Source organism: Halichoerus grypus, chromosome 4 (genome assembly GCF_964656455.1).
Source record: "Halichoerus grypus chromosome 4, mHalGry1.hap1.1, whole genome shotgun sequence".
In the NCBI taxonomy this organism is placed as follows: Eukaryota; Metazoa; Chordata; class Mammalia; order Carnivora; family Phocidae; genus Halichoerus; species Halichoerus grypus.
Window position 1 is genome coordinate 134,215,690 of NC_135715.1, and position 26,856 is coordinate 134,242,545.

A 26,856-nucleotide genomic window follows, 5' to 3' on the forward strand; every position below is an offset into this window, starting at 1 on the left:
CCTAGAGGACCAAACATGTGATTAGAGGGTTGGGACTTTCAGTCCCAACCCGGACCTCCAGGCAACAGAGGAGAGTTGGTGGTTGAATCAGCAGCTGGCCAATGACTTAGTACAACTATACAGTGAAGCCTCCATAAAACCTCAAGAGGACTGGGTTTGAAGAGCTCTGGGTTGGTGAACACTTGGAGATGTGGGGAGAGTGGCTTGCCTGGAGAGGGCATGGAGCTTCTATACCTTTTCCAGTGTATCTCTTCATCTAGGTGTTGATTTGTATTCTTTATCATATCCTTTAAAAACCGGTAAACATAAGTAAATGTTTCCCAGAATTCTGTGAGCCACTCTATCAAATTAAAAGAAACTAAGGAGAAGGTCACTGGAACCCCAATCTGTAGCCCATGGGTCAGAAAAACAGATAACTGCCTGGGGGCTTGGTGGCTGGCATCTGAAATGGGTGGTGGAGGGCAGTCTGGTTGGACTGAATCCTTAACCTGTGGAATCCGATGCTATCTCCTAGTAGATAGTGTAAGAATTGAGTTGAATTCTCCAACACTCTACTGGTGTCTGAGAATTGCTTGGTGTTGTGTGCGGGAGGCCCCTCCCCCCATATTGGAATTGGGTCCAGGAGTCTTAAAGACTGTGGGTGGGAGTTGTTTCATCACTTTAAATATTTTACTTTATTCTCTACTTGCTTACATGTTTTCTGAAGAGAAGTCCAATGTAATTCTTACCCTGTTCTTTAGATAAGGTGCTTTTTCCCTCTGACTTCTTTCAAGATGTTCTCTTTATTTTTGATTTTCTATAGTTAGAATAGTATGTACCTGGGTATAGGTTTTTTGGTATTTATCCTCCTTGGTGTTCTGTAAGCTTTTTGGATTTGTGGTTTGGTGTCTGTGATTAATTCTGGGAAATTATCAGCCATTATTATTTCAAGTATTTCTTCTGTTCTCTTTTTCTTATCCTTTTAGTATTCCCATTATGTGTATATTACACCTTTTCTAATTGTCCCTCAGTTCTAGAATATTGTGTTCTGCTTTCATCATTTTTGTTGTTGTTGTTCTAGTTTGGGAAGTTTTTGTTGACATATCTTCAAGTTTACCAGTCTTTCCTTGGCTGTGTCCAGTCTACTGATGAACCCATCGAACACATTCTTCATTTGTATGGAGTTTTGATTTTTAGCATTTCCTTTTGATTTTTAGGGTTTTTTTTTTTTTAAGATTTTATTTATTTATTTGACAGAGAGAGAGAGAGAGCACAAGCAGGGGGAGCGGCAGGCAGAGGGAGAGGGAGAAACAGGCTCCCCGCTGAGCAAGGAGGTTCTGTCTCTTTGTCTCTTCAATCTTTGCCTTTCACCACAAACTCCACTGTTTAGAGAGTGCTCTTAGGCTAGAACTTCTCTACACTCTGTTGCAAATGAAGTCAGTTCCTCTGGGAAGAGAATAGGGCTATCTGCTTTACAGCCTGCTTCTTCCCCCCAGGCAAAATCTTCAAGCCGAGGCTTTAGAGTTGGTACTGGGGTGGGGGGGGAATCAATGGCATGCTTCTCTCTGAGTGACTCCCCACTCTAAAAGCTGAGCACCTGGAGTTAAAGCAAACATTAGCCTCAGATTTTCTTGCCTCTCTTAATGTGGAACCACTGCTTTATAAGGTGGACTAAGGGTAATCAGAGCCTCTGTATTCTTAGGCATGCCATGCCCAAGGTAGAGTTGGGGCTAGGTGGAAGAAGGGAGCCCTACTTTTTGACTACACTCACCCAGGACTCAGCCCCAACAACAAGCAGCTGGGAGTTACATGAGAAATGCTGTCATCCTGGTCCCCCAAGAAGGTGGCCCTCTGGGAGCTGGGGGTAGGGGGAGTCCTGTGCTCTTGGATACACCAGTCTGGAGTAGTTTTCATCTTGCTAAGCTAAGAACAGTATGGAAGCAGCACATCCTAGATCAAACATCGTAGACTCTCACTATTCTTACTGAACTCTAGTAGATTTTTTGGAATAAATGTTTCTTTGTTTGCTGTATGCCCCTAGGACCATTTCCAGAGACTTTAAATAGTTGTCCTTTTATAGTTTTCACCAGTTTTCCTGGAGAGCATGCCCATAGAGCTCCTCATGCTATCATGTTGGAAGTGGATATCTGGACATTTCTTTATATGATCATAATGTCATTACCACACCTAACGAAATTAGTAATAATTCTTTGGTATCATTTAATGCCCATTTCATAACTTACCCAGTTTAGAGGTATCTGCTGTAATTAAAAAAATTTAAATCTGAGTAGGTGGCATTGGTTGGTGATCTAATAATAAGTAGTTGGGAGTTCCTTACTATGGCATTCAGGGGTGTTTTACCCATAGTTTAAGAATCACCCGTAGTTTAGAAGTTTGAGCTTGCTCTCATTCCTGTGAAATTCTGTTTGGTTTAAACCTTTGAATCAGAGAACATCAAAGGTGAATAAAATTGTCCCTCAGAAAATTGTTTTTTTTAAGATTTTTATTTATTTATTTGAGAGAGAAAGAGCACAAGCAGGGGGAATTGGCAGAGGGAAAGGGAGAAGCAAGCTCCCCACTGAGCAGGGAGCCTGACATGGGGCTCTATCTCAGGACCCTGGTATTATGACCAGAGCCGAAGGTAGATGCTTAACTGACTGAGCCACCCAGGCACCCCGAAAATTGTTTCTAAATAGTAGTTTAATTTTAAAGTTAATCAGTTAAAAAAAAAAAAGGAAAACATCTATGATCATATCTCAGTAGTAATCAGGAAAGTATAAACTAAAGGTAAGAGACTATTTTTCACATAAAAAATGTTGTGTTCAGTACTGGTAGAGGTACAAACTTGTTCAACCTTTCTGAAAGGGAATTTGGGAGTAAAAAACCCGCAAAGGTATTTCCTTTTTTTACCCACTAATTTTCATCCTAAAATAAAGACATTCTTTATCTAATTTTCATTTTATAGTATTAGAATAACGGTTTGTGAACCCCTTGGAATTCAGCAGAGATATTCACAGTAAATGTCCAAGGGTAAAGAAAGAATTCAGTATGATCCAATTTTGGAAAATAATCTGCAGGTAAGTATATGTAATATAAAGGAAAACCAGAAGGAAATGAACCAAAATGTTAATAATGGTTATTTTTGTAATCTTATAGTATTATAATCTACTTTATTTTTCAGATTTTCTATGAATTTTATTGTGAATTTTGTGATCAGAAAAAAAATGTTAACATTTAGTTAAGAAAAGGAAAGCAATGGTGCGCCTGGGTGGCTCAGTCAGTTGAGCATCTGCCTTCGGCTTGGGTCATGATCCCAGGATCCTGGGATCGAGCCCCGCATCGGGCTCCCTGCTCCGCAGGAAGCCTGCTTCTCCCTTTCCCACTCCCCCTGCTTGCGTTTCCTCTCTCGCTGTGTCTCTCTCTGTCAAATAAATAAATAAAATCTTAAAAAAAAAAAAAAGAAAAAGAAAGCAAAATAGCAAGTTATATCTTGGTATTCCAAATCTCTGAAAGAAAAAAGTCACTCAGCTGAACAAACACTGTCTCAGTTATCAAGAAGAATAATTGCTGGGCACCTGGGTGGCTCAGTTGGTTAAGCGACTGCCTTCACCTCAGGTCATGATCCTGGAGTCCCGGGATCTAGTCCCACATCAGGCTCTCTGCTCAGCAGGGAGTCTGTTTCTCCCTCTGACCCTCCTCCCTCTCATGCTGTCTCTCATTCTCTCTCTTGCAAATAAGTAAAATCTTAAAAAAAAAAAAGAATAATAATTGCTCATTTTTCTTTTTTCCCAGCGTTGCATCAGAGCCAAGAAAACTTTATGAAATGCCAAAATGTTCCAAATCAGAAAAAATAGAGGATGCATTATTATGGGAATGCCCAGTGGTAAGATTTGTTTTTAGAGTATTTGTTTCCAACACATTTTTAGCCTAAAAGAACTGATTATTGTTAATATAGGTAAAAAGGAGTAAAGCTTAAATATCATAGTGATTCTTGACTCTTGAAAGGAGTCAAGAAGAGAGTATATTGCTTATTTTTCCTTGTGAAATAATTCCTATTTTTAAAAATTATACATTAATATTATGAATGTATTTTAAAAATTTGATGCCATTTGTAAATCTTGAAAACTTGAAAAAGTTATGAACTGGTTAAAAGTTTTATAAACAATGTAAGCTAGTTTAGAGTTATTCTCAATGTTTAAGAGATCATTCTGATTTAAGAGATCATTCTATCAAAATAAAATATTAATTTAGGCAACAGTTATGTTACATGGCTCTTTGAAAGTAAATTCTTGTTAGTTTTCTCCATGAATCTTGTTAGGAAAATAATAAGTCAAAAACAAAAAATAATAAAAATAATAAAAAATAAAATAATAGGCTAAACTCATTCCACGAGACAGACCAGCATTGCCCTGGTGTGTATTTTTCGGAAGACTGTTTTAATAAAATGATAACATCTTATACTTGCTAGAGGAGTTGGGAGAATTGAGTTGTAAACAAAATAAGTGGGATATTCTGAGCTTAAAAGGTGAAACAAATTTATTTATATAATTACTTCTTAGAGCCTTTAATAATACTATGCAATAATACTAATGTTCATGGTGATTTTGACAACCATATTTCAAAACTCTTTTGATCATAGGACTTCCTTTTTTGAGGTGTATTTCTACATATTGGTTTTCCATGGATCAGTGTTTTAAGAACAGCACTTAGGAAATACTGCAGCAAATTAATCAGGTCTCTGAATCTGGCTGATTGTTTTTTTTAGGAAAAATAGAACTTACAATATGGGACCAAAAATAATGTTTAAAGGATAAGAGGCTATGCTTTGAATTTACTATTAAAATTATTTCTCTCTCTTTTTAAATACTGCTGTTTTTATATAAATTGTAGTTTTCCAGAGCTGCTGCTTTCTTTTTCCCTAGACACTTATTCTCTTTAACAAGAGACACCTTTTTAAAAATCAGAAGCTTTAAATCTATGCTTTCTTCCCTGATTTCTTATTGAGAGCTGAAAATAACTGTTGTGCCTCCAACATCTAAAGCCTTTTATTTTTTTTTTTTAAGATATTATTTATTTATTTGAGAGAGTGAGAGAGAGAGAGAGAGAGCATGAGCCAGGGAAGGGGCAGAGAAGCAGATTCCCCGCTGAGCAGGGAGCTGGACATGGGACTTGATCTTGATCCCAGGACTCTGGGATCATGACCTGAGCCAAAGGCAGACGCTTAACTGATTGTACCACCCAGGTGCCCTCTAAAGCCTTTTTTTTTTAATAAGTATTTTCTTTCTTTCCTTCTTTCTTTCTTTCTTTCTTTTCTTTCTTTCTTTCTTTCTTTCTTTCTTTCTTTCTTTCTTTCTTTCTTTCTTTCTTTCTTTCTTTCTTTCTTTTTCTTTCTTTCTAGATTTTATTTATTTGTCAGAGAGAGAGAGCACAAGCAGGGGGAACAGAACGCAGAGGGAGAGGGAGAAGCAGGCTCCCTACTGAGTAAGGAGCCCGATGCAGGGCTCCATCCCAGGATCCTGGGATCATGGCCTGAGCCGAAGGCAGATGCTTAACCGACTGAGCCACCCAGGCATCCCTAAAGCCTTTTAATCCATTTTCATTTGGGGAGAGGGGGGGAGGAAGACAGATTTCTTAATTGAGAAAAGTTTTGAAGACACCAGTACAAAATCACCAAAAATGTAAAGCAATCCTTGCAAAAATAAAGTTTCTAGTAACCTAGTTCCTATTCTCACTTCTTTTACTATTTTCTTCTCATTTGAAGTTAAACAAGATTTTCCATTAAGAAAACTGAGAAGCATATATTGTTGTTAACATATTGATGTGAAACCACATTTAAATCAGCACCCTTGTTTTTCTGAGACAGTGTGTGAAATACAACTTTTGGTTTAGGAAAATAGCTCAAACCTATTACATGTGCTATTTCAAATTATTTTTTAATAGGCAAGGTATAAATAGTATATTTTTTTAAATTAAGAATCTCCTTGGGGAGGGTATGTGCTATGCTGAGCGCTGTGAATTGTGTAAGACTGTTGAATCACAGACCTGTACCTCTGAAACAAATAAAACATTATATGTTAAAAAAAAAAGAAGAAGATAGTAGGAAGGGAAAAATGAAGGGGGGAGGGAATTGGAGGGGGAGATGAACCATGAGAGACTATGGACTCTGAGAAACAAACTGAGGGTTCTAGAGGGGAGGAGGGTGGGGGGATGGGTTAGCCTGGTGATGGGTATTAAGGAGGGCACGTTCTGCATGGAGCACTGGGTATTATGCACAAACAATGAATCATGGAACACTACATCAAAAACTAATGATGTAATGAATGGTGACTAACATAACATAATAAAATAAAATTAAAAAAGAAAAAAAAGAATCTCCAGGAGGTGATACTTACATAAGACACCATAGAATAAAAAATATTTATGTCATTGCATATGATTTTAATGTAAGACTTCTAGTAGTTAATAAGCTTACACACACACACACACACTCAAGAAACAAACACAAGAACCTTGTTTCTTTCCCTAACATTTGAAAGAGAAGACAAATCTTTAAAAGCATATATAAAATAACTATGCCTTCATTTTTTTCTATTCACTTTTCAGCCTAACTGAATACTAGATTAATTCCAACTTTCCTATCCTTAACTTTCCTCTTAGAACTTCCTTTTTAGGGGCACCTGAGTGGCTCAGTCAGTTGAGCATTTGAATCTTGGTTTCAGCTCAGTCATGATCTTGGGGTGGTAAGATCAAGTCCTGAGTGGGGCTGTGCACTCAATGAGGGGTCTGCTTAAGATTCTCTACTCTGCCCCTGCCTGCGCTGCTCTCTCTCTCTCTCAAATTTTTTTAAAAAAGAGAGAACTTCCTTTTTATTTTACAAATCAAAGTAGAACTCCTTGCTTCTCTTTCTTTTCCTGCCTTTGACTTCCACCTTGTGGCAGGTGCTCAGTGGCAGGTATGCCCAAGTAGCTATTTCCCTTTTTGGGGGATAATTCATTGGCAACAGAGAATATCTTTATTTTAATTAATTATTTAATTATTTATTTATTTATTATGTTATGTTAATCACCATACATTACATCATTAGTTTTTGATGTAGTGTTCCATGATTCATTGTTTGCGTATAACACCCAGTGCTCCATGCAGTACATGCCCTCTTTAATACCCATCACCAGGCTAACCCATCCCCCCACCCCCCTCCCCTCTAGAGCCCTCAGTTTGTTTCTCAGAGTCCATAGTCTCTCATGGTTCGTCTCCCCCTCCAATTTCCCCCCCTTCATTCTTTGAAACCTGGCCCTCTTCTGTTTTTCTTTGGCTGCCTTGATTCTGCATTTTAGCTTTCATTTGGAGTTACAGTAGAGCCACAGTAAATCGTGGAACAATCTGTCCTTTTGCCATTTTGACTTCTATCAAAAGGAAAACAGGTCTTGGAATAAAGAAACATTTATTCCTTGTGGAGGGGGAGGAGCAGAGGGAGAGGGAGAATCTTGAGTAGGCTCCATGCCCAGTATAGAGATCCATGTGGGACTTGATTTCACCACCCGAGATCATGACCTGAGCTGAAATCAAGAGTTAGATGCTTAACTGACTGTGCCACCCAGGTTCCCCAAGAAACATCTATTCTAGCAGGTGACTTACGCTGATGCTATTATACATGGTTTTAAGAACTGTTATTATTATCATTGTCATCACAGCAGCATCATTAGTAACACTCCTAATGTGTTATGATGATGATTGGCTCACATTTATTGAATTATTTAATACTAAATAATAAGTAATAAATTATTTGAGGTACTGTTTAAGCACTTTATGTGAATAAACTCACTTAATAAGTTAATGATAAAAATAATTACCTACAGTTTCATCTTTCCTTGTCTTAATTCTCTATTAATACATTTAATATTTCCTCTTTGGTTTACTTACCTATTTCTTTAAGGTTTTAGCTGTTTTCTTTGGACATAGATTTCTGTAGATTTGTTCATGACCAACCAGTTTCATTTTTACATCTTGTATTTTTTAGGGGGAAATACTTCCCAATCCATCAGATTATAAATCTTCACTCATAGCACTGACTGCTCATAATTGGCTGTTTCGCATATCAGCAACTACTGGAAAAGTCCTTGAGAAAATATATCTTGCTTCATATTGCAAATTCAGGTATTAACTGTGACTTTATTACTCAGAATTTTATTAAAATTTGTGACTTGTGGCCCAGGAAATTACAAGTTTTAGATTGTTTTTTTTTTTTTAAGTTTCCCATTGTATATCTGGATCTCAATTTATAAACCTTTTCTCTTTTTCTCTCCTTATGACTACATTTGAAGATCTGAGGATACAGACCTTTTATCATTTATTTTTGTATCACTCATAAGTAACTAACCTTGGCAGATATCTCTCCCCCACCCTTTTCAAATTTCCCTTCTACAAATAATATTTTATATGTTCTGCGAATAGTATTTTATATGTAGGTTGCATTTCAGGATAGGTTTTCCTGAAGGCTAGTCTGTTTCAGTTAAATCACCTGCCTAGTACAGTCAAGAACTGTTTTGTTTTGTTTTGTTTTTAAAGTGATCTCTACACCCAGTGTGGGGCTCAACCAAGATCAAGAGTCACATTCTGACTGAGCCATCTGGGTGTTCCTAAAAGCCATTATTTTAACTTAGTAGTTTTATATATTATATATAGACATATTTGGAGTAAATATATGCATGTAGAATGTGAAGGTAACATTTTTAATGCTTTTTGTAATGTTAATGTCCATTTTAAAGTAGGAATGGTCTTTTTTCTAAGTTTTGAATACTGTTTGATCAAACAGTTTTTATTTATTGACACTCTAGAACGATTAAAATTCAATATATACATATTTTTTAATAGGAATATATCCATATAAAGATGTGAGGGAATTTTTAAGTTATTTGTTTTTTAAAATAAATTAATTTGCTTTTATAATTTAAATAAAGAACTGTTTATTTATGAAATATCTGTTATATTTTGATTATAAGGAAACTTACCCAAATGAATAACCTTCTCTTCATCCTTTTACAAGATACCTGAGCTGGGACACTCCTCAAGAAGTCATTGCAGTCAAGTCAGCTCAAAACAAAGGCTCAGTATTGGCCCGGCAGGTAGACATCTTTAAATATCAATAAATAAATCTTTAAACATCAATAAGATGAGGAATTTGTTTCCTGAGGAAATTGTCTGCAAATTTGTTAGGAAAGAACTAATGATCTTGGCTTTCTGAAGAATGGTAGAAAAGTTAAGAAAATGATATAAACTTAATAAATACCCTTTAAGCTGCTTTGGGGAAGTACAACAGATTATTTTACATTCCACAGTGGAAAGAAATTGACAGAACCTTGTTCTTTAAAGTAAGGAAGCTATCTTTTTCAAGCAGAGAAATCATTCAAACTTTAACTATTGATAATTTTTTCTCATTTCACATAGACATGTCAGTGTAATTCTACTTTCAGATGATGTGACTATGATAACTGTCTTTTGATTTGGCTCTTTATTAGAATCCCAATTTATAACATAATTTATATTATGTTAATAAAATAATATATGTATAATAATGACATAATTATATATGATATCTATCAGAAATCTATATTAATTTATATTATAATACAGAAAATATATTTTACTATGCAGTATATAAAATGTTTTTGTTATATAGTACATAAAATATGTTTTGTTGCTAAGAAATGTTTACTGTTAATGTTTGTTTATTTTTATTTTTATTTTTTATTATTTACTTATTTTTGATGCGGGGCTTAAACTCATGACCCTGAGATCAAGACCTGAGCTGAGATCAGGAATCAGAAACTTAAATGACTGAGCCACCCAGGCGCCCCTATGTTTACTTGTATAGATTTGTGTGTGTATGTGTATGTGTATTGAAGGGCTGAAGGTTTAATGGACATATTTTGAACATGTATGCTTTCCTGTGTAAGTAACTTTGCAAGGTAGATAGATGTTTTCAATTCATGAAAACATCCACATAACTGCTAGGACAGATGGATGTTTTCAACTCATGAAAATAGTGTTTCTGAAATTCTTTTGAGAGCTGCCTGTAATTTAATTTTTCCTTTTAGGCAGGCATTCAACAGCCTGTTTTGCTGTACCTTGCAGTGTTCCATGTTTTACCTTTTTCACTTATAGGGATTCTGGAGATCAACAAGAAGGTAAGAATTTACTTATTTTATTTCACTATTAATTTTTTGATAAGATGTGATATCAATGTATGTTTGTTTATTAGGTGTTTTGATTGCAAATGTTCCCCTGACTGTAAAAAGCTCTCTGATCTAGTTTGTTTCATATCAAAATACATGAGAATGTTTCATTTAGGAAGAAAGAGTAATCATCCTTTCATCTTTCTGCATGTTCTTATGCCTTTAAGTGGAAGTGTTGAATACCTTTGGTGTCATTAACAAACCACTACTTTATAAAATTATGAAATGAGTAAGGTGCTTTTTTTCAGAGGATATTCCAAAGCTTGTTAAAATGACCATTAGGAAGATGAAAAGCTACAACAAAATGAGTCATTTTAATTGCAAAGTATAGATCTAAAATTTGTTTTATGTTACATAAACAAGACATATAATTAAATATGTGAATTTTCCAGCTCGCTCAGTTATAGGTTTTATTCTTGTCATTTTTCTTGATTTATGGTCTGTTATATGGGAGGAAAGAAAAGACATATTTCCTTTGAGTAAAAGAATCAGTAGCCTCCTACTTTCCATTAAAAAAATTGTTACTTAGTCTGGGTGGATAGTTATTTATTGGTCTATTCTACTAGTCTTTAATTACGCATCTCAAGTATTACTGAGGTCAGATCTTCAGGGTCTACTAAGAGTCATTAGCAAATAAAATGAACATATTAAAAAATTTTGCATAAGCATATAATACTAAGCTACATAAAGGTGAATGAATAGTATCAGTTACTTATTCATTGTTTTGTGCCAGGCACTTTGAGTAGTTTATAACTTTGTAACATATAGTGGGTTCAACTAGGAAGTTAAGCAGCTACCCAAATCCTAAGTAAGTGGAGAAGCTGGAATTAGAAACTGGGTTTGACTCCAAAGTGTGAACCAAATTTTAAGATGCAGTGGCTGCTTTATTAGAGCACTCCTTGTTTGAAAACATGTTTGAATTACACAAGTCCTCCTTTTCAAAGTGGGAAACAAGGATCAACAAGTAAAAAATCATGAGCTAGTCAAGATCGAAGCAAAGCATAATTATCTTTCAAAGAGATGACAAGAAACACAACTTACTAATTTAACTTTTCTTTGTGCTTGTGGATGAAGTAGTTGTGTGTGCTTATTACAGTCTGCAACAGGAATGAACAGTTAACTAAATCATAAATTGTTTCTATTTATTCTTAGATGCCTATGATAATCATTGGAGGGATGTGGTTTTGATTAGGGTTAGTTGGAACTGAAGCGTATCTTCCACTCCCCATGTATAAGAGACTACCCAGGGGCGAAGCTCAGAATGTACTTTAAGCTCGTCATTGGGTAGTAAATCTTCTCTAAGTAATTTGTCTTGAGTAGAAACAGAAACAGATTTTCACTTAATTTCCACTTGTTCTTTCATTGCTATGAATATTTGTCTATGTTGGCTTTTGTTAAATATTAAAATAGGCACAGAATCAAGTTACTTTATCAGAGCTCTGTGGAGGATTAGGACAGGATCCAGTGCATAGAACAAACCCAGAAAGGGAACAAAGAGCCAAAGCCTTACTCAGGGTTAGCCGGGCTAAATGCCTCTATAGGGGCTTGCTTGGTCTTTAACATGTTTGGTTTTTATATGACTAAAAAATCAAGCAGTATTAGATATTTAAAGAACAAAGTAATGATAAAATTCTGGAGTTGGCTGTTTTTCATTAGAAGTACTTTCTTACATCCAGCCTTTTCACTTTTAGCTAAAAAATAAGTTTCTTTATAAATAACATTTTAGCATGAAGAATAGGTCCCTATATTTACTCTGGTACACATATCCTGCATGGTAGAATTAGATGGTCTCAGTGTATGCCTAGGTCCACGAGGAATAGGATGTGTTATTAAAAGATATTGACAAAACTGTAAAGCAAATGGATGAAGCAAATGAATACTGCTGAATCATTTTTTTCTTTTTTTAATTTATTTATTTTTGATGTAGTGTTCCATGATTCATTGTTTGCGTGTAACACCCAGTGCTCCATTCAATACGTGCCCTCTTTAATACCCATCACCAGGCTAACCCATCCCCCCCACCTGCCTCCCCTCTAGAACCCTCAGTTTGTTTCATTTTGAGGGTTAAGTGCTGCACTCCCATTAGTGCTCCTGTTTGAGACTCTAGTGGCCTACTACCCTAATGACACTTTAACTTCAAGTCTCTAAATTATAATTAAGTTATATGGTAGGCAGCAGTGTTGTAGTGGTGACCTGAATATTAAGTAAATGCACAAACCACTGTGAACACTCAGAGGATTGGCCTTCTGGTCTTTTCTCAGGTGATATCTACCTTTCCCCTCAGATTTTCGGGAACGTTACAGATGCTACCTTGTCTCATGGAATACTAATTGTGATGTACAGCTCAGGACTGGTCAGACTCTATAGCTTCCAAGCCATCACTGAACAGGTAGAGAAGATTGAAATTTGCCATATTATAATAACTCGAGGTTTGGACTGAGGTATGACTTTTTTTTTTTTTTAATGAAATGCTTTTAGAATAAGGCACTTGTGTAGATTTCAACTCTACAAAACTGTACAAATGCAGAAAGACAAAGTAACCTTTAAAAGAGGGGAGGGAAGATAAACAGGCCTTGAGTCAATAAAGATATTTTCTCTGTCATATACATGTGAATTTGACTTTTTCTTTCTTCAGACAGCAAATAAGTAGGTGCTAAAGCCACCGTTTTTGTTTTGTTTTGTTTTTAGTTCATGCAACAGAAACTTGACTTAGGGTGTGCATGCAGATGGGGTGGGACTGCTGGAACTGTAGGAGAGGCTCCTTTTGGCATTCCTTGTAATATTAAAATCACAGGTATGGCTACTATATAGCATTTTTTTCACCTTAAGAAATAAGTGGTCATATAAATATTTATTGTAATCGTCCAGATGTTTTCTCATAATTTAATTATAAACTCAATTCATTTTACTTCTATGTATACAGCATATTCCTTGCTATTGAATAGGTGTTAACAAAATCTATCAGTTATTCATTGAACTGAAGGCCTGGGGATACTGAGTTGTTTGGCTTTTAATTAGGGGAAGGTGAAACCTAACGTCACTGATAAGAGAAATGCAAATTAAAATTATCATAAGATCTTTCTTTTAGGATTCTCAAATATCAAAAAGTTACATAACAGTGTTTGTTAAAAGTATAGAAGTCTGTAACAGTATATTCATTTATTATTGGGGTCCTTTGTGGAGGACAGTTTGTCAATATGTATCAAAGCTTTAAATGTATATATTCCTTGAACAATTCCGTGTTTAAGAATTTATACCAGATATATTCACATGTCTACAAAATGACAAGTGTACAAGTCCAACATTGTTTCTAATAGCAAATGATTGGAAATAACATGTACATTGGTAGGTGGCATTATTATTTCATTGTTTGGCTGTATCATAAATTTAATTGTTAAAAAAAATTGTTTTTGCATTGGTATAGAGCATTTCCCAATATATATTACCAAGTGATAAAAAGGAGTATAAAATTGTATATAAAAAGCTTCATTTGTATAAAGAATTCATATTCACTTGTTAAAAGTATACATATAAGTATACTTTTTTTATACATATACAAAAATTCATTAATTCATGCTTTTATTTATTTTTAAAGATTTTATTTATTTATTCGACACAAAGAGAGAGAGAGCACAAGCAGGGGGAGTGGCAGGCAGAGGGAGAGGGAGAAGCAGGCTCCCCGAGGAGCAGGGAGCCCGAAGCGGGCCTTGATCCCAGGACCCTGGGATCATGACCTGAGCCGAAGGCAGTCGCTTAACCAACTGAGCCACCCAGGCGCCCCTAGTTCATGCTTTTAGATTTGCTTGGAATGTATGGAAGGATACCCAAAAACCTGATAAATAGTAGTTACCTCTGAGGGATAAGATGAAAGGAAGATTGAGTTTTCATTATATACCTTGTAATACTTCTTGAATGTGGTGCTTACATTGTGATTCCTTGTGTATGCATGTACACATGCAGCTCCTTGAAATTTTAAGAACTTGACTTATATACCATTTTATTGATGAACTCTAAATTTGTTGAACCAATTCACTAGTCTGGACATGTAGGTTGTTTTTAATTTTCTATGATTATAGATAACATAAGAATATTCCTGTAACTATTAATGATTCTTGCCTGAATCAGTTATGTCATTTGGGGTGGCAGAATGGCCATTTGAAGGATTCTCTCATTCCTTCTACCTTTAATAACTAACATTTTTCCATAAATAAAGACTTTCACTTTTCACCTAGGAATGAACTATAATTCCTCCTAAAAAGTGAAAGTAAATACTTATTCCTTCTCTTTAATTATCAATATTTGAACAAGGAGTTGGTATAATAGTCACTTCCAATGGTGGCAGAATATTTTAGAGGTCAGCACACTTACAATCCCAATAGACTCAAGGATTTTTATTTATTCAAAATTATATAGTTATAGTCATTATTCTTAATGATGTTCAGATTGCCCCAAATTTGGCCAATGAGAACTCCATTTTGACATACCCCAGTAGTCTTGGAGAATTTCCTTTTTTTCTGGAACAGTAATATATCCCAGGTTTGTCTTTTACTTTCCTTGTCCTAGATCTGACAAGGAGCCATTTTAGTAGAGAACAACATCATTGACTGTGTTAGTTACCCAGGGCTGCTGTAACAGCACAGACTGGTAACTTTAAACAAGAAAAATTTAATCTCTTACAGTTTTGGAGGCTAGAAGTCTGAAATTAAGGTGTTGACAGAGATGACTTCCCTATGAAGACTCTAGGAAAGAATCCTTCCTTGCCTCTTCTAGCTTCTGGTTGTTGCTGACAATCCTTGGCCTTTCTTGGTTTGTGGCAATATAACTCCCATTTCTGCCTGTCTTCGCATGGTCTTTTTTACTCTGTTGTCTTCAAATTTCTCTCTCTCTCCTTATAAGCACACCAGTCATAGGATTTAGGACCCACCCTTATCCAATATGATCTCTGCAAAGACCCTGTTTCCAAATGAGGTCACATTCACAGATACTAGGGGTTAGGACTTTGACTTATCTTTTTGAGGGACACAGTTCAACCCACAACATAGACCAAGATCTAGTTGTACTCAATGCAATTGGTTGTCTTTATTTTTTGGTGAACAGAGCTGGGAAATATAGTAAAACAAAAATTCATTAGTTCATTCTCATATTTCCAAATTAATTGTTCTTTTATTTTATATTTGTATTTCTTTTGGCTCCCACTTAACTTGATTCCTAATAAAATTTTATCCTATTATATATGTGATAATCTTAAAATTGCCATATCAGTGCTACTACTAAAAACTATAGTGTTGTGAAGGTTAAGATTTCTCTATGGTTCCTTTTGTCCTTAGTGTACAGCCCAATAAGTGTACTACAGAAGTAATGTGTTCAAAGATTATTTAAAATTATTTTTCTATATGATTAGGTTACCAATTTTATGTAATTAGATTCATTTGTTTTAGTTTGTTTTCAATTTTAGGTTTGTTTTTTCCCTTTGACTTTATTCTTGAAGTTGTAAAATGTGTGTATTTCAAAGGTCAAAACTATATAAAAAGATATTGTCTGAGAAATTTCACTTCTATATATAGTCCTTTTATTCTGTTACTTCCTTCCCCCTACACCACCCTGCCCCTAGAGGTAATCATTATTTTTAGTTTCGAGGTTATCCCTCTGTTGTTTGTTTTTATAAAAATAAGCAAACGTGTGTGTGTATTCTTTAAATGTTACCTTCTTTCTTATACCAAATGTAGTATATCATATATTCTGTTCTGTACCTTGTATTTTCACTTAACATGTATCAAAAATTTTTAAACATTTATCTAATAGAAGAAATATATAAGATTACCTATTTTTCTTATTGAGATAAAATTGATACGTATATATAACATTAGATTAGTTTCAGGTGTACAGCATAATAATTCAATTTTTCCCAGGACAAGTCATCTCCCACTTGCAAGTGATTTTTCATAATTAGGATATTGCTAAGGCTAGACATCAGGCAAAGAGGGATTCTTTGATGGTTTTATCCCTTAGCCATATTTTTCCCAGGAGCTTCCTCTATAGCTGTAAAATTACAAATATAGGCTTTAGCCAAGCATATAGTGGCCACCTTTAACCAAACCCAACATGCAGTCACCCACAAATTTGAAAGGTGGACCTCCAAAACCAAATGGTCCTTGATATCTTGACTGTAGCTCAAGAAGAAACTTATGCTAATATTGAGACTAAATATTTTGTATATATCCCTGATAACTCTAACATATCCAAAGTTTTAGCAGACATGCACATAGAAATTAAAGCAATGTCTGACTCCTCTAATTCTCTCAGTGATTGGATTTCTTCCTGGTTTAGCGGAAATGGATAGTCCTGACGGAAACCACTTTTACTAGCTATGATAATAAGTATGCTAGGTCTTTTTATTGAGGGAGCTATTGTTATTACATGCTCTGCATAAATATGCCAGACAAATTATGTCAATGGAAACTGTAGGAAGCATCCCATTCTTATGATGAGGCCTCATGAGTGCCTCCAACTCAAACAGTCTGCTCCTAGGGACCCTCCAGGTAGTGAGATAGCTCAGGATTTTTATGCCTCTCAATAGGTAGGATCTATAATCTCTTTCAGCCTGAAGAAGTTACAGAAGATGAGACCTTCACCTTTCAACACCCCTTAAGAATTAGGAGGATAAAAATCTCATAGTAGGGAATGAGCGAGAAATTGAAGGGGACCCCATGAGAGAAAAAGCTGTTTTTTTCCTTTGCTTCTTTTCCAGTTTCTATTCTTGCTAGGTAGGACCTGCACCCCTATCCCACTTTACACATGCCTTATAATGCAAATAGTGCATGTCCTCCTTGTAAGGGACAAAGAGTTGATGATTCTCTAAAATAAATAACATCCAAGGAAGGACTAGGTGAGAATGACTGGACGAAGTTATCACATATGCATTCCAGACCATCAGAGCTAGACATCTCCATGCCAAGACCCCCTGGCTCCAAGGAATAACACCTGAGCCCTCATCTTTGTTCTAAACTGTTCCTGGATACCTGAGAGGACGTGTACACCAAACCACCATCCTCAATAAAAAACCCCAGACTCTCAACAAAGATGAAACTCATGCTCCTTTCCTTTCCAAGTCCCATGGAGTGTCTGTCTATATCTGCTTGCTCCATATCTTCAATAAACTCTGCTTTCACCTCAAAAAAAATTCATTTTTGTATACACTACTAAGTGATACATAGTGTAAATCTATGTAAATCCACAGTAAATCTAGTTACCATTTATCACCCTACAGTTGACCCCCTTCACCCATTTCAAACACCCCTCAACCCTTTCCCCTCTGATAACCGCCAATCTGCTCTCTGTCTCTATGAACTCCTGTAAATAATGCTGCAGTGAACATAGAGGTGCATATTATCTTTCCAAATTAGTGTTTTCATTTTCTTTGGGTAAATACCCAGTAGTGGAATTACTAGATCATATGGTAGTTCTATTTTTAATTATTTTTGTAAGACTTTATTTATTTATTTGACAGAGAAAGAGAGAGAGAGCGCAAGCAGGGGAGTGGCAGGCAGAGGGAGAAGCAGGCTCCCCGCTGAGCAAGAAGCCCGACACAGAACTCAGAACTCGATCCCAGGACCCTGGGATCATGACTGGAGCCAAAGGCAGATGCTTAACCGACAGCCACCCAGGCGTCCCCTATTTTTAATTTTTTGAGGAACTTCCATGCTGTTTTCCATAGTGCCTGCACCAATTTACATTCCCAGCAGTGGTGCATGAGGGTTCCCTTTCTTCAACATCCTGTTGTTCTTTATCTTTTTGATAATAGACATTCTAACAGGTGTGAGGCAATATCTCATTGTGGTTTTGATTTGCATTTGCCTGATATATTCCCTATATTTTAAAGTTACAGAAAAATCATTATCCTATTATAGCCATTCTTTTATAAACCATACAACATTTTGTACAATTTATATTAAAAATCTGAAGTATCATTGCTTGACCTTTCACAGACTCAGAGCATTATAATAATTATTATTTTCTTTTTAATGCCTCTCTTTCCACAGTCTAGCCAGTAGGAGCTCCTTTTGTTGGTTCTCTTATTCTCTTAATACTACATTGACATCCTTGTAAAATATCCTTTATAGCAATAACCAGCTGGTTCAGACCTATCCTAAAATTTCCTCACTACAAGACATGGAATCTGCTACTCTCAGAATTTCTAGGACTCTTTAACTGAAAATAGTATTAGAGATCAAAATTCGGGCTCTTGAGGTTAGTGGGGACCCATCAGAATTGTGATGAACAGAGTCCTGCTGCTACTTTGGGGCCATTTTTAGCAACTGCTTAGAAAAGCATTTCTTTTTAAATACATCTTTTTGGATTGACTTTTTTTTCCTATTGTTCATACCTATTTTATATTCTCTACAACATACCTACTTGAAATTTTAACCCCAAATTCAAACTCTAATTATATTTTTTCTTTTTATATTTTTTTCCTCATTCACCATCATTTGATAGCTACCATATTATCACATATGATGTTTGTACTTCTTCCATAATTTACTTAGTGATGTTTTTTGCCCAGTTTTCTGTTGGGTTTATATTTTTCTTATTAAAAAGACTTCTTTTTTTTTTTTTAAGATTTTATTTTTTTATTCATAAGAGACAGAGAGAGAGAGGCAGAGGGAGAAGCAGGCTCCCCGCTGAGCCGGGAGTTTGATGCGGAACTCGATCCCAGGACCCTGGGATCATGACCTGAACTGAAGGCAGACGCTTAACCATCTGAGCCACCCAGGCGCCCTAAAAAGACTTCTTTATATATTAAGAATATTACTCTTTTCCTAGAAGTTTAAAAAAAAAAAAAACGCACTTTAAGCATATTTAATATGTTTATACTTGTCTCTTTCTCAGTACTGTCAGTTTGTGATTTCACTTTTCATTATTTTTCTCCTACGTATAGCACCAAGTGGTAAATTGTCCGTATGAATAAGCCTAATAGAGTACACACTTCTATATGTAACATGTGACTCTTGAGTCTTCCTACCACAAGCCCCTTTACTGACAGTGATGGCCTCATAACCTCTCTTAAGGTAGAGGGGTAAAAAAAATGAGTCGTAGATTAACCACCTGCTGAAACAGACTGTGTGCTTTGTGATGTTTCCCAAGTACTGTCCAAATGCTGTTCTGGTCTTTTAAAGCTGTAGTACATTCCACTTAAGCATTTCTCTAAGAGTACATCTGTTTCACTCTACTTAAAATTAGTTGTTATCAAAAAGACTAAGAGGCACCAACAGATACTTCTTTTATGGTGTCAGTCTCTAAACGACAGTGACTGACTAGATGTATCTAAACTAGTTAACTTGTCTAAAGATGATACTAGTAGTAGTGGCTACCCTTTAATAAAGCTTCCACTGTGACAGGACCTACCTATCCTAAGTGGTTACATTCATTATGACTAATATCACTTCTACACTGGAAATCTTAAGACTGCTCTGATAAAGTTTGCTAAGTATAACCTGTTAGTCTGGAATATGGAAGATCTCTTCCTCACATCTGAAGGAATTATTAGATTTAATTACGTATTAGGATTGTTATGTTGGAAATAGTATCTAACCCAGAGTCTGAGACATACATGCCTAGTAAATGGTGCTTTTATTAGATGTACTTGGTCATTTTTTCTCATCATAAGCACCTTCAGCCCACTTTTCATCTCCATTCAGCTGCAGGTCACACATACCCTGAAAACAGATGTCTAGAAAGTTGACCTCATAACAGCATTTGTTTCCTACCAGCTTTCTCTCTTCTTAGCAATCAGCCTCTTTCCTGATTATATTTTATTTCCTGAACATAGTAATTTTTCATTAATGAAAATTCATAGATGGTACATGCAAAGAAGGGTTGGATTCAGTTCATGAAAGTTCCAAGGCTGCCAGAACAGAGAAAATAATAAATTCCTTTTGCCCATCTCTGCAGACACACCTCCACTGCTCTTTGAGGTATCCTCCCTGGAGAATGCTTTTCAGATTGGAGGCCATCCTTGGCACTACATCATCACACCTAATAAGAAGAAACAGAAAGGCGTTTTCCATATTTGTGCCCTGAAAGATAATTCCTTGGTAAATCATGAGTGATCAGACTTTTAGTAGTAAATTTGTATCAGAAATTCTTTATTTTCTACTTCTATAATAAGAATTCCTAAGAATTACTTTTTATTTGTTTGTGTTGATAATTTGTAAACATTGTTAGGTACAGAAGACTGCAAAGAATATGACAAACACTTGTGTGTACTACCAAGAATTTAAAAGCATTAAGATTTGAAAATTTTTAGAAACCAAAGATTTCTCATGGGATTGCTACAAAACGTCTCTGAAGCTCCATAGTGGAAATTATTGATGGAGTATGTTCAGGCTGCCCCTGAAATTGCTGGTGCAATGTGTGGTTGGTTCTGTTTTTTCATGGTTTGCTGCTATTAGCTTTCCAGAGCAGAACCAGGTAAAACTCTGTTGGTCACAATGTAAGCATTGAAACACTTTGAATTTTCAAGAACATTGTTAAGTTACTTATGGCGGAATAGGAAGAAATGGTACATGGTAAGACAATAGAAATTTCTACCCCTTGAATTAATTTTCTTTATTTTCTTTTTGAAAATGATTTAGGCATGATTTATCATTTAATTTAATTTAATTTAATTTAATTTAATTTAATTTAATTTATTGAGGGCCTAATGTGTGCCAGGCATGGCTGGGGATACATTCCCTTCCCTCAAGTTGCTTAGGCTCTTGAAAGCACACATGTAGATAAATAAGATGCAGTCTGTTAAGCACAGTGATTAAGATAAGTGCAAAAGAGCAAATGCACAGGGAGTGGTAGAGGGGTTCCCCTTTGTTTTGTATTGCCGAGTTAGTGTAGTTTATTTCTGGAACCTATATATTTGATATATCAAATGATCTTACTTCTTCTGAGGCAGACTCGGCTTATTCCACACCCATCTCTTCCAGGATCGTGCTCAATCAGTCAGTGTTGGACGCAGTGGCTTTTAGTCAAAGGCCACCTTTCACCACACCAAAGATCAACACAGTCTTGGGTCCAGTTATCTATTTTCTTTGATGTCACTGCCAGGGAACACTGTGTCTAGTGTCTTCTAGTTTTCTTTTGTGGGGACGTTGTCCCCTTTCATTTTTTCATTTACCTATCACATGTGGCAGCTCCTGTTTGGCCCAGCCCAGGGATATCTTCTTTTAGAGTGGCCTCTCTAGGGTCTGTTCCCTGTCATAACAAGTCTGTGATTTGATTGTCCACCTCTCAGCCAGTGAACATTCTTCAGCCATCAGGACCTGTCACATCTCTTTCACTTAACTTTTCTATCCAGTCAAACGCTGTACGATTCACGTTCTGGATATTTAGTACATATTCTTTTTACATAAGAATTGATAATACATATTGTTGTGTGTGTGTGTTTGTGTATAAAATGGCCTCCAACATGTGTATCAAGCATGCCTGTCAAGTACTCAACTTCTATAATAACTGATTATAACATCTAGTCTTATCTACGTTTCAACGTATTCATAAATGCCGAAGCCAGGGGAAGTTTTCAATTCTTTTGCCAGACAGCTTTGCTGTAGTGACATTAACTTAAGGATGCTTATGCCCATTACTTCTCCACCTGTCAGTCAGAAGAGTAGATAACTCAAAAACACATAACTCTAGTAGATAACACAAAAACGCAGCCAAACTGAAGAATTCAGAAAATGTTTCATAGCTTTCTATTAAACTGAGCTTTAAAATCTAGCATTCAAGCACATAACAAAAACTACAGAAGCTGGTAATAATGCTGCCTTATATTTAACACAAAAAGAGATAGTATTTCTTTCGCATGTTAGTAGTAATTATAATAAAAGGAATTGTCTAAAGAAAGATGTGTATAAGTATGTACCTGTTTTATCTTAAACAAAGGGGCATCCAGAGCTAATGCCATATTGGACACATTAATTTCAGTGGTTGCAACCAAAGTGTTTAATTAAATTGATTTCCTTATATGTACAATATAATAATACCACCATTCCTATTAGAAATTATTAGAATACTTATAAAAATTCCTGAAAAATTAAAACATTCACTAATACAGAAAATGTGTTAAATTCCATTTTTTTTAAAAGCATGGCAAACAAAGCACTTGTGACATAGCCCCCACCTACTTCCCTAGTCATTATATTTCTTTTGTAGGAGCCAAAATTAAAATTTTTATTCATGTGTACACATATACATGCTATATGGATTAACATTCTGTGTTTTGTGTTTTGCCATCTCTTCTTTTTCGCCGTTTTGTGCTCGTCCTTTAAGGCTTAGTTTAAGCTCTGTTTTTTCTTCTAATATTCTGCTCACCTGGGTTGGATGCTTGTTAATATCCTGTGCATGGCTTGATTACTTTGTTTTCTACACTTTTTGTTTCTTTTTGTTTTTGTTTTCTACACTGTCTTATTTCTGTTTATGTTTTTGCCTCCCTTTTTGATTATGAGCTTTTTGATGGCAAGAGTTTATGTTTAGTTCATGTGAGGTACAAACACCTAATGTGATACTTAAAACATAGTGTCCTGTCAGTATATGCTAATGAAATTAATAAGTCAATAATTTAAAAAGTTTTGTAAGTATCTAATGGGAAAGGTGGTATCACTTCACTTTACATTGGGGAAATTAAAGAAATTAAATGAAATCAATGTATCCATGCTAATATTAGTTCTTAGTGCTCCTATGTATAGGGCAAAACATTAATGTACGTATGTGGTCCTATATCATGGAGGTATCTTTTTCTTTTCTTTATTTTAATGTCTAAATGTCCTACCATGAAATAAATATCTACTTGCCTAAAAGGCTAAGCAGTATTAGACCATTTCTTCATTATTAGAGGTTTATATTGGACTTATCCAAGGAGATTTATATGACCTGTTTCTGAGATTTGGGGTTAGGTTGCATGTTTATCTTTGTGCTAACCACTCCTTTTGACAGTTTATTGGGGATAGGCAAGGGAGGAAGAAGTTATAGGGAACTGTGTGTGCATGATTGTACAGAGTTACGTTGTGGAACAAGTCCTTGAACCTCAGATTCAGAGCAGCTGTTTAGCATGTGTAAAAGATTGAGCAAATGATTCATCCTTTTTATATATCAGTTTCCTCATCAAAGTGGGGATATAATATATGCTTTGAGTGTTGTTAAATGAAATGACTCTAAAACATCTACTACAGTACCTGATACAAATTAGATGCTTGAGATATGATAACTGTTAAGTTATTATTTGTGAGGTAAATTGTATGGTACAGGGTAAATGTTCTGGATTTCTCAAGTATGAGTGTCCTGATTCAATTCTTAGACATATCCCAGTTCAACTGTTGATATTTTCTCTGCCCTGTACCTTTGATTTACTGATCTATGACTGAGGTTAGATTTGAAAACTTACTTTATTTTCCCTTAATCTTTATTTTCAATATTTTTACCCAACTTCAGGCAAAAAATGGGATCCAAGAAATGGAATGTTGTTCTCTAGAATCTGACTGGATCTATTTTCATCCTGATGCTTCTGGTAGAATAATACATGTCGGCCCAAATCAGGTCAAGTGAGTATTTTTATTAATTACTTTAAAGTGAAAAGTAGCTTTTGGAAGCATTTATTGGCATGTTTATTTTTTGCCAGCTAACTGTTGACTCAATTATAGAAATAATTAGCTTGTTACAGGTTGCTTCCTCAGAGACTGGCATCTAGAAAACTTTATTCTTTCAGCCTCATCATTACTCTTTGTAGATGTTACATTTAAATAAATTCTTTGATGGATGATATATGGGTAAAAGATTCAGATTGGCTTGTCCTCATCATGTTTTAATTCTTCAGGATTAAGGAGAGAAATGATTTGTCTTTGTTCTAAAAGACAGCTTTAGAACAGGAGTTGTTTGAAGTAAACCTTGTTTTGCTTTGTTGACCCCCATCTTCCATCCAGTTGACCTTTCCTTCCTTGAAACACTCTTCATTTGGCTTCCCTGACACCACAGTTCTGAATATTTTCCTCCCTCTTTGATGTGTCTTTCTTAGTATCCTTTCACGTTCTTTCTCTTCTACTCAGACTTTAGTTATTGGGTGTCCTCAGGATTTAGACCCTATTTTCTTCTCACTCTTCATTCCCTTTCTGCATGATTCTATTTATTGATTCTTTTTATTCCCTCGGCTTCATAGATCATGTATACACCAAAACTCCAAAATTTATATCCTGGCCCAAACCTCTCATGCCAGAAGTCTGGAATTATTCTGAACACTTTGTTACCTTTTTGTCTTTCTTCAGTACATATACATATACTCATGTGCATTTTCTCTCTCTCACACATACACACCCCCCCATATATCCTGTGAGTCAGACCATTGTCATCACTACCCTGGACTATAGTAATAGTCTACTTACAGGACTCCCAGGAATCCGTTTTTATACTCTTTAAGTCTGTTTTCTTCTCAGCAGTGAGAGTGATTTTTAGAACCATTAACAAACACAAAATCCTAACCAACTGGATTCTGCTTTAACGTTTTTATGGCTTCTTGTTCCTGAGATAAAGACCATCATTCACTTAGCATGGTCTGAAAGACTCTTCTCCCGCTCAGTTTATTTCAGTAATGCTGTCTTATCAGACAGCCAGGGACCTGTTTCCTCTGTTTGGAGTGTGTTTCCCCTCCCTGTTCTCTTGCCTAACTTCTATTCATATTTCGTCGCCAGCTTAAATATCTCCTTTGCACCTAGTCCTTGCCTGATACCCCTCGTTAGATTAGCTCCCCCATCATATTTTCACCGCATGCACTCTGTTATCCTCCTCTAACACAGCAATTTTAATTAATTATTTGTTTGATTATCTGTTTAAATATCTAGCTTTGGAGTCATCAACTCAGTAATGACAGGGAAAGAGTCTGTTTTGCTGACTATAACCCCAGCACTGAGCATAGTGCCTAGCACAGAGTAGGTGCTCAGTAAATTTCTTGAATAAGAAAGACATTGTCTGCCTTCTGTATTTCTTATGCTTCATGTTAATTAGTTTACCTTTCTGGATTGTTTATAAAGAAGATAAAGGGACTTAATTAAATAAGATTATGAACTTTTATAAGAAGTCTTAAAAACTGTAGTTCAGCTTTAGCAAACCTTGGTTTTAATGTTTGTTGCCTACCCACCTTTTCTTTCTTTCTTTCTCTCTCTCTCTCTTTTTTTAAGAGAGAGAGGAAGGAATGGGCAGACGGAGAGTGAGAATCTTAAGCAGGGTCCACTCCCAGTGTGGAGCCTGATGCAGAGCTTGATCTCACAACCCTGAGATCATGACTTGAGCCGAAATCAAGCGTCGGATGCTTAACTGACTGAACCACCCAGGTGCCCCATTACCCACCTTTTTTTTTTTTTTTTTTTTTTTTAAAGATTTTATTTATTTTTTTGACAGAGAGAGACATAGCGAGAGCAGGAACACAAGCAGGGGGAGTGGGAGAGGGAGAAGCAGGCTTCCGCAGAGCAGGGAGCCCGATGCGGGACTCGATCCCAGGACCCTGGGACCATGACCTGAGCCGAAGGCAGACGCTTAACGACTGAGCCACCCAGGCGCCCCATTACCCACCTTTTAATAGTAGTTTGAGCTTAAGAAAATAAGGTCTACAAAGAGTGTGTGCCCTTTTGCCAGGTTCTAGAAGATAGGCACTTTTAAATATTGGCACTTTTTAATTTAAGATAACAAATTGAGTAATTTAAAATATAATCTGATTTCTTTGCCTCTGGCAAACTCTAAGGCTTCTGGCTCTCTCTGGCCACAGTAGCTGCTTCTCCCTGCTATTCTCTTTGCCTGCGTTTGAGACTTTAAGCTTTGAGAACATTGTGCTTTTGAAGCTTGTTAATGTTGTAAACAGATTTGTGTGGGTGGTGAGCAAATTATTTTCTTTTCTTTTGCTTAGTAAGCTTGATCCGTTAGGCCATTTGCACTCAGAAACCCCAAATCTTTAAATATAATCCTACGATAAAAGTATTAAGTAAATTGCAGTTTTTAAATATTACTCTTTTATGAAAACTCTTAGTTTAGATTTAGTTGCTAATCCAGTCTGCCTTATAGTTAATTCTGAGTGTTGTTCATTGATATCTCATTCTATCTTCAGAAGTAAAAAATGCCAATATCTACTATAATGCCACCATTAAAGCTGAAACGTTAAAGACCTATTGCAGGATGACAAAGATGAGGTTCTTTAGAGTAACTTTCATTAAGCCAGTTTGGAAGATGGCTTAGGCCTGAGGAAGCTGCTTCATTACCTACTTCAGGAGTACCTGTTGTCACAGGTTTTTCTGTTTAACAAAAATCTCTGAATTTGAAGGAGTTTATGGATGCTAAAGTGATCAGACATTAATATTTCAGACTCCACAGGAGGAGAGGAGAACTAACTTAGTGTTGTTCCTGTAATTTTCATTTGTTGAGTTTCATTTCAGTAGTTCAACTTTGGCACTTTGATGATGTGTTGAGGTCTTAGGATCTTTTTTCTCTTTTCAGAGTTTTAAAGCTAAATGAAGTAGAAAATAATAGTGCCCAGCATCAGATCTCTGAAGATTTTGTCATTTTGGCCAACAGGGAGAAGAACAATGTAAGCCAGGAGTACTTTAAAATTCTTTGTATATCACTG

General features: G+C 35.8%; 1 protein-coding gene across 7 annotated transcripts in view; it reads left to right on the forward strand.

Moving 5' to 3' along the window:
• DCAF17 (DDB1 and CUL4 associated factor 17) overlaps positions 1 to 26,856 on the forward strand; it is a 52,207-nt gene that overhangs the window by 4,219 nt on the left and 21,132 nt on the right. For 5 of the 7 annotated variants that reach the window (XR_004909289.2, XM_078070983.1, XM_078070984.1 and 2 more), the window contains exons 3-11: positions 3,772 to 3,862; positions 7,997 to 8,133; positions 9,023 to 9,101; positions 10,074 to 10,163; positions 12,496 to 12,600; positions 12,900 to 13,005; positions 20,160 to 20,302; positions 23,685 to 23,794; positions 26,727 to 26,817. Coding sequence is in view for 6 of the 7 variants with exons in the window: in XM_078070983.1 (XP_077927109.1) it covers positions 3,772 to 3,862; positions 7,997 to 8,133; positions 9,023 to 9,101; positions 10,074 to 10,163; positions 12,496 to 12,600; positions 12,900 to 13,005; positions 20,160 to 20,302; positions 23,685 to 23,794; positions 26,727 to 26,817 (952 nt within the window). In the remaining variant the exon portion in view is untranslated. The remainder of the gene's footprint in view (positions 1 to 3,771; positions 3,863 to 7,996; positions 8,134 to 9,022; positions 9,102 to 10,073; positions 10,164 to 12,495; positions 12,601 to 12,899; positions 13,006 to 20,159; positions 20,303 to 23,684; positions 23,795 to 26,726; positions 26,818 to 26,856) is intronic. The other 2 variants (XM_078070986.1, XM_078070987.1) reach the window with 2 other exon arrangements.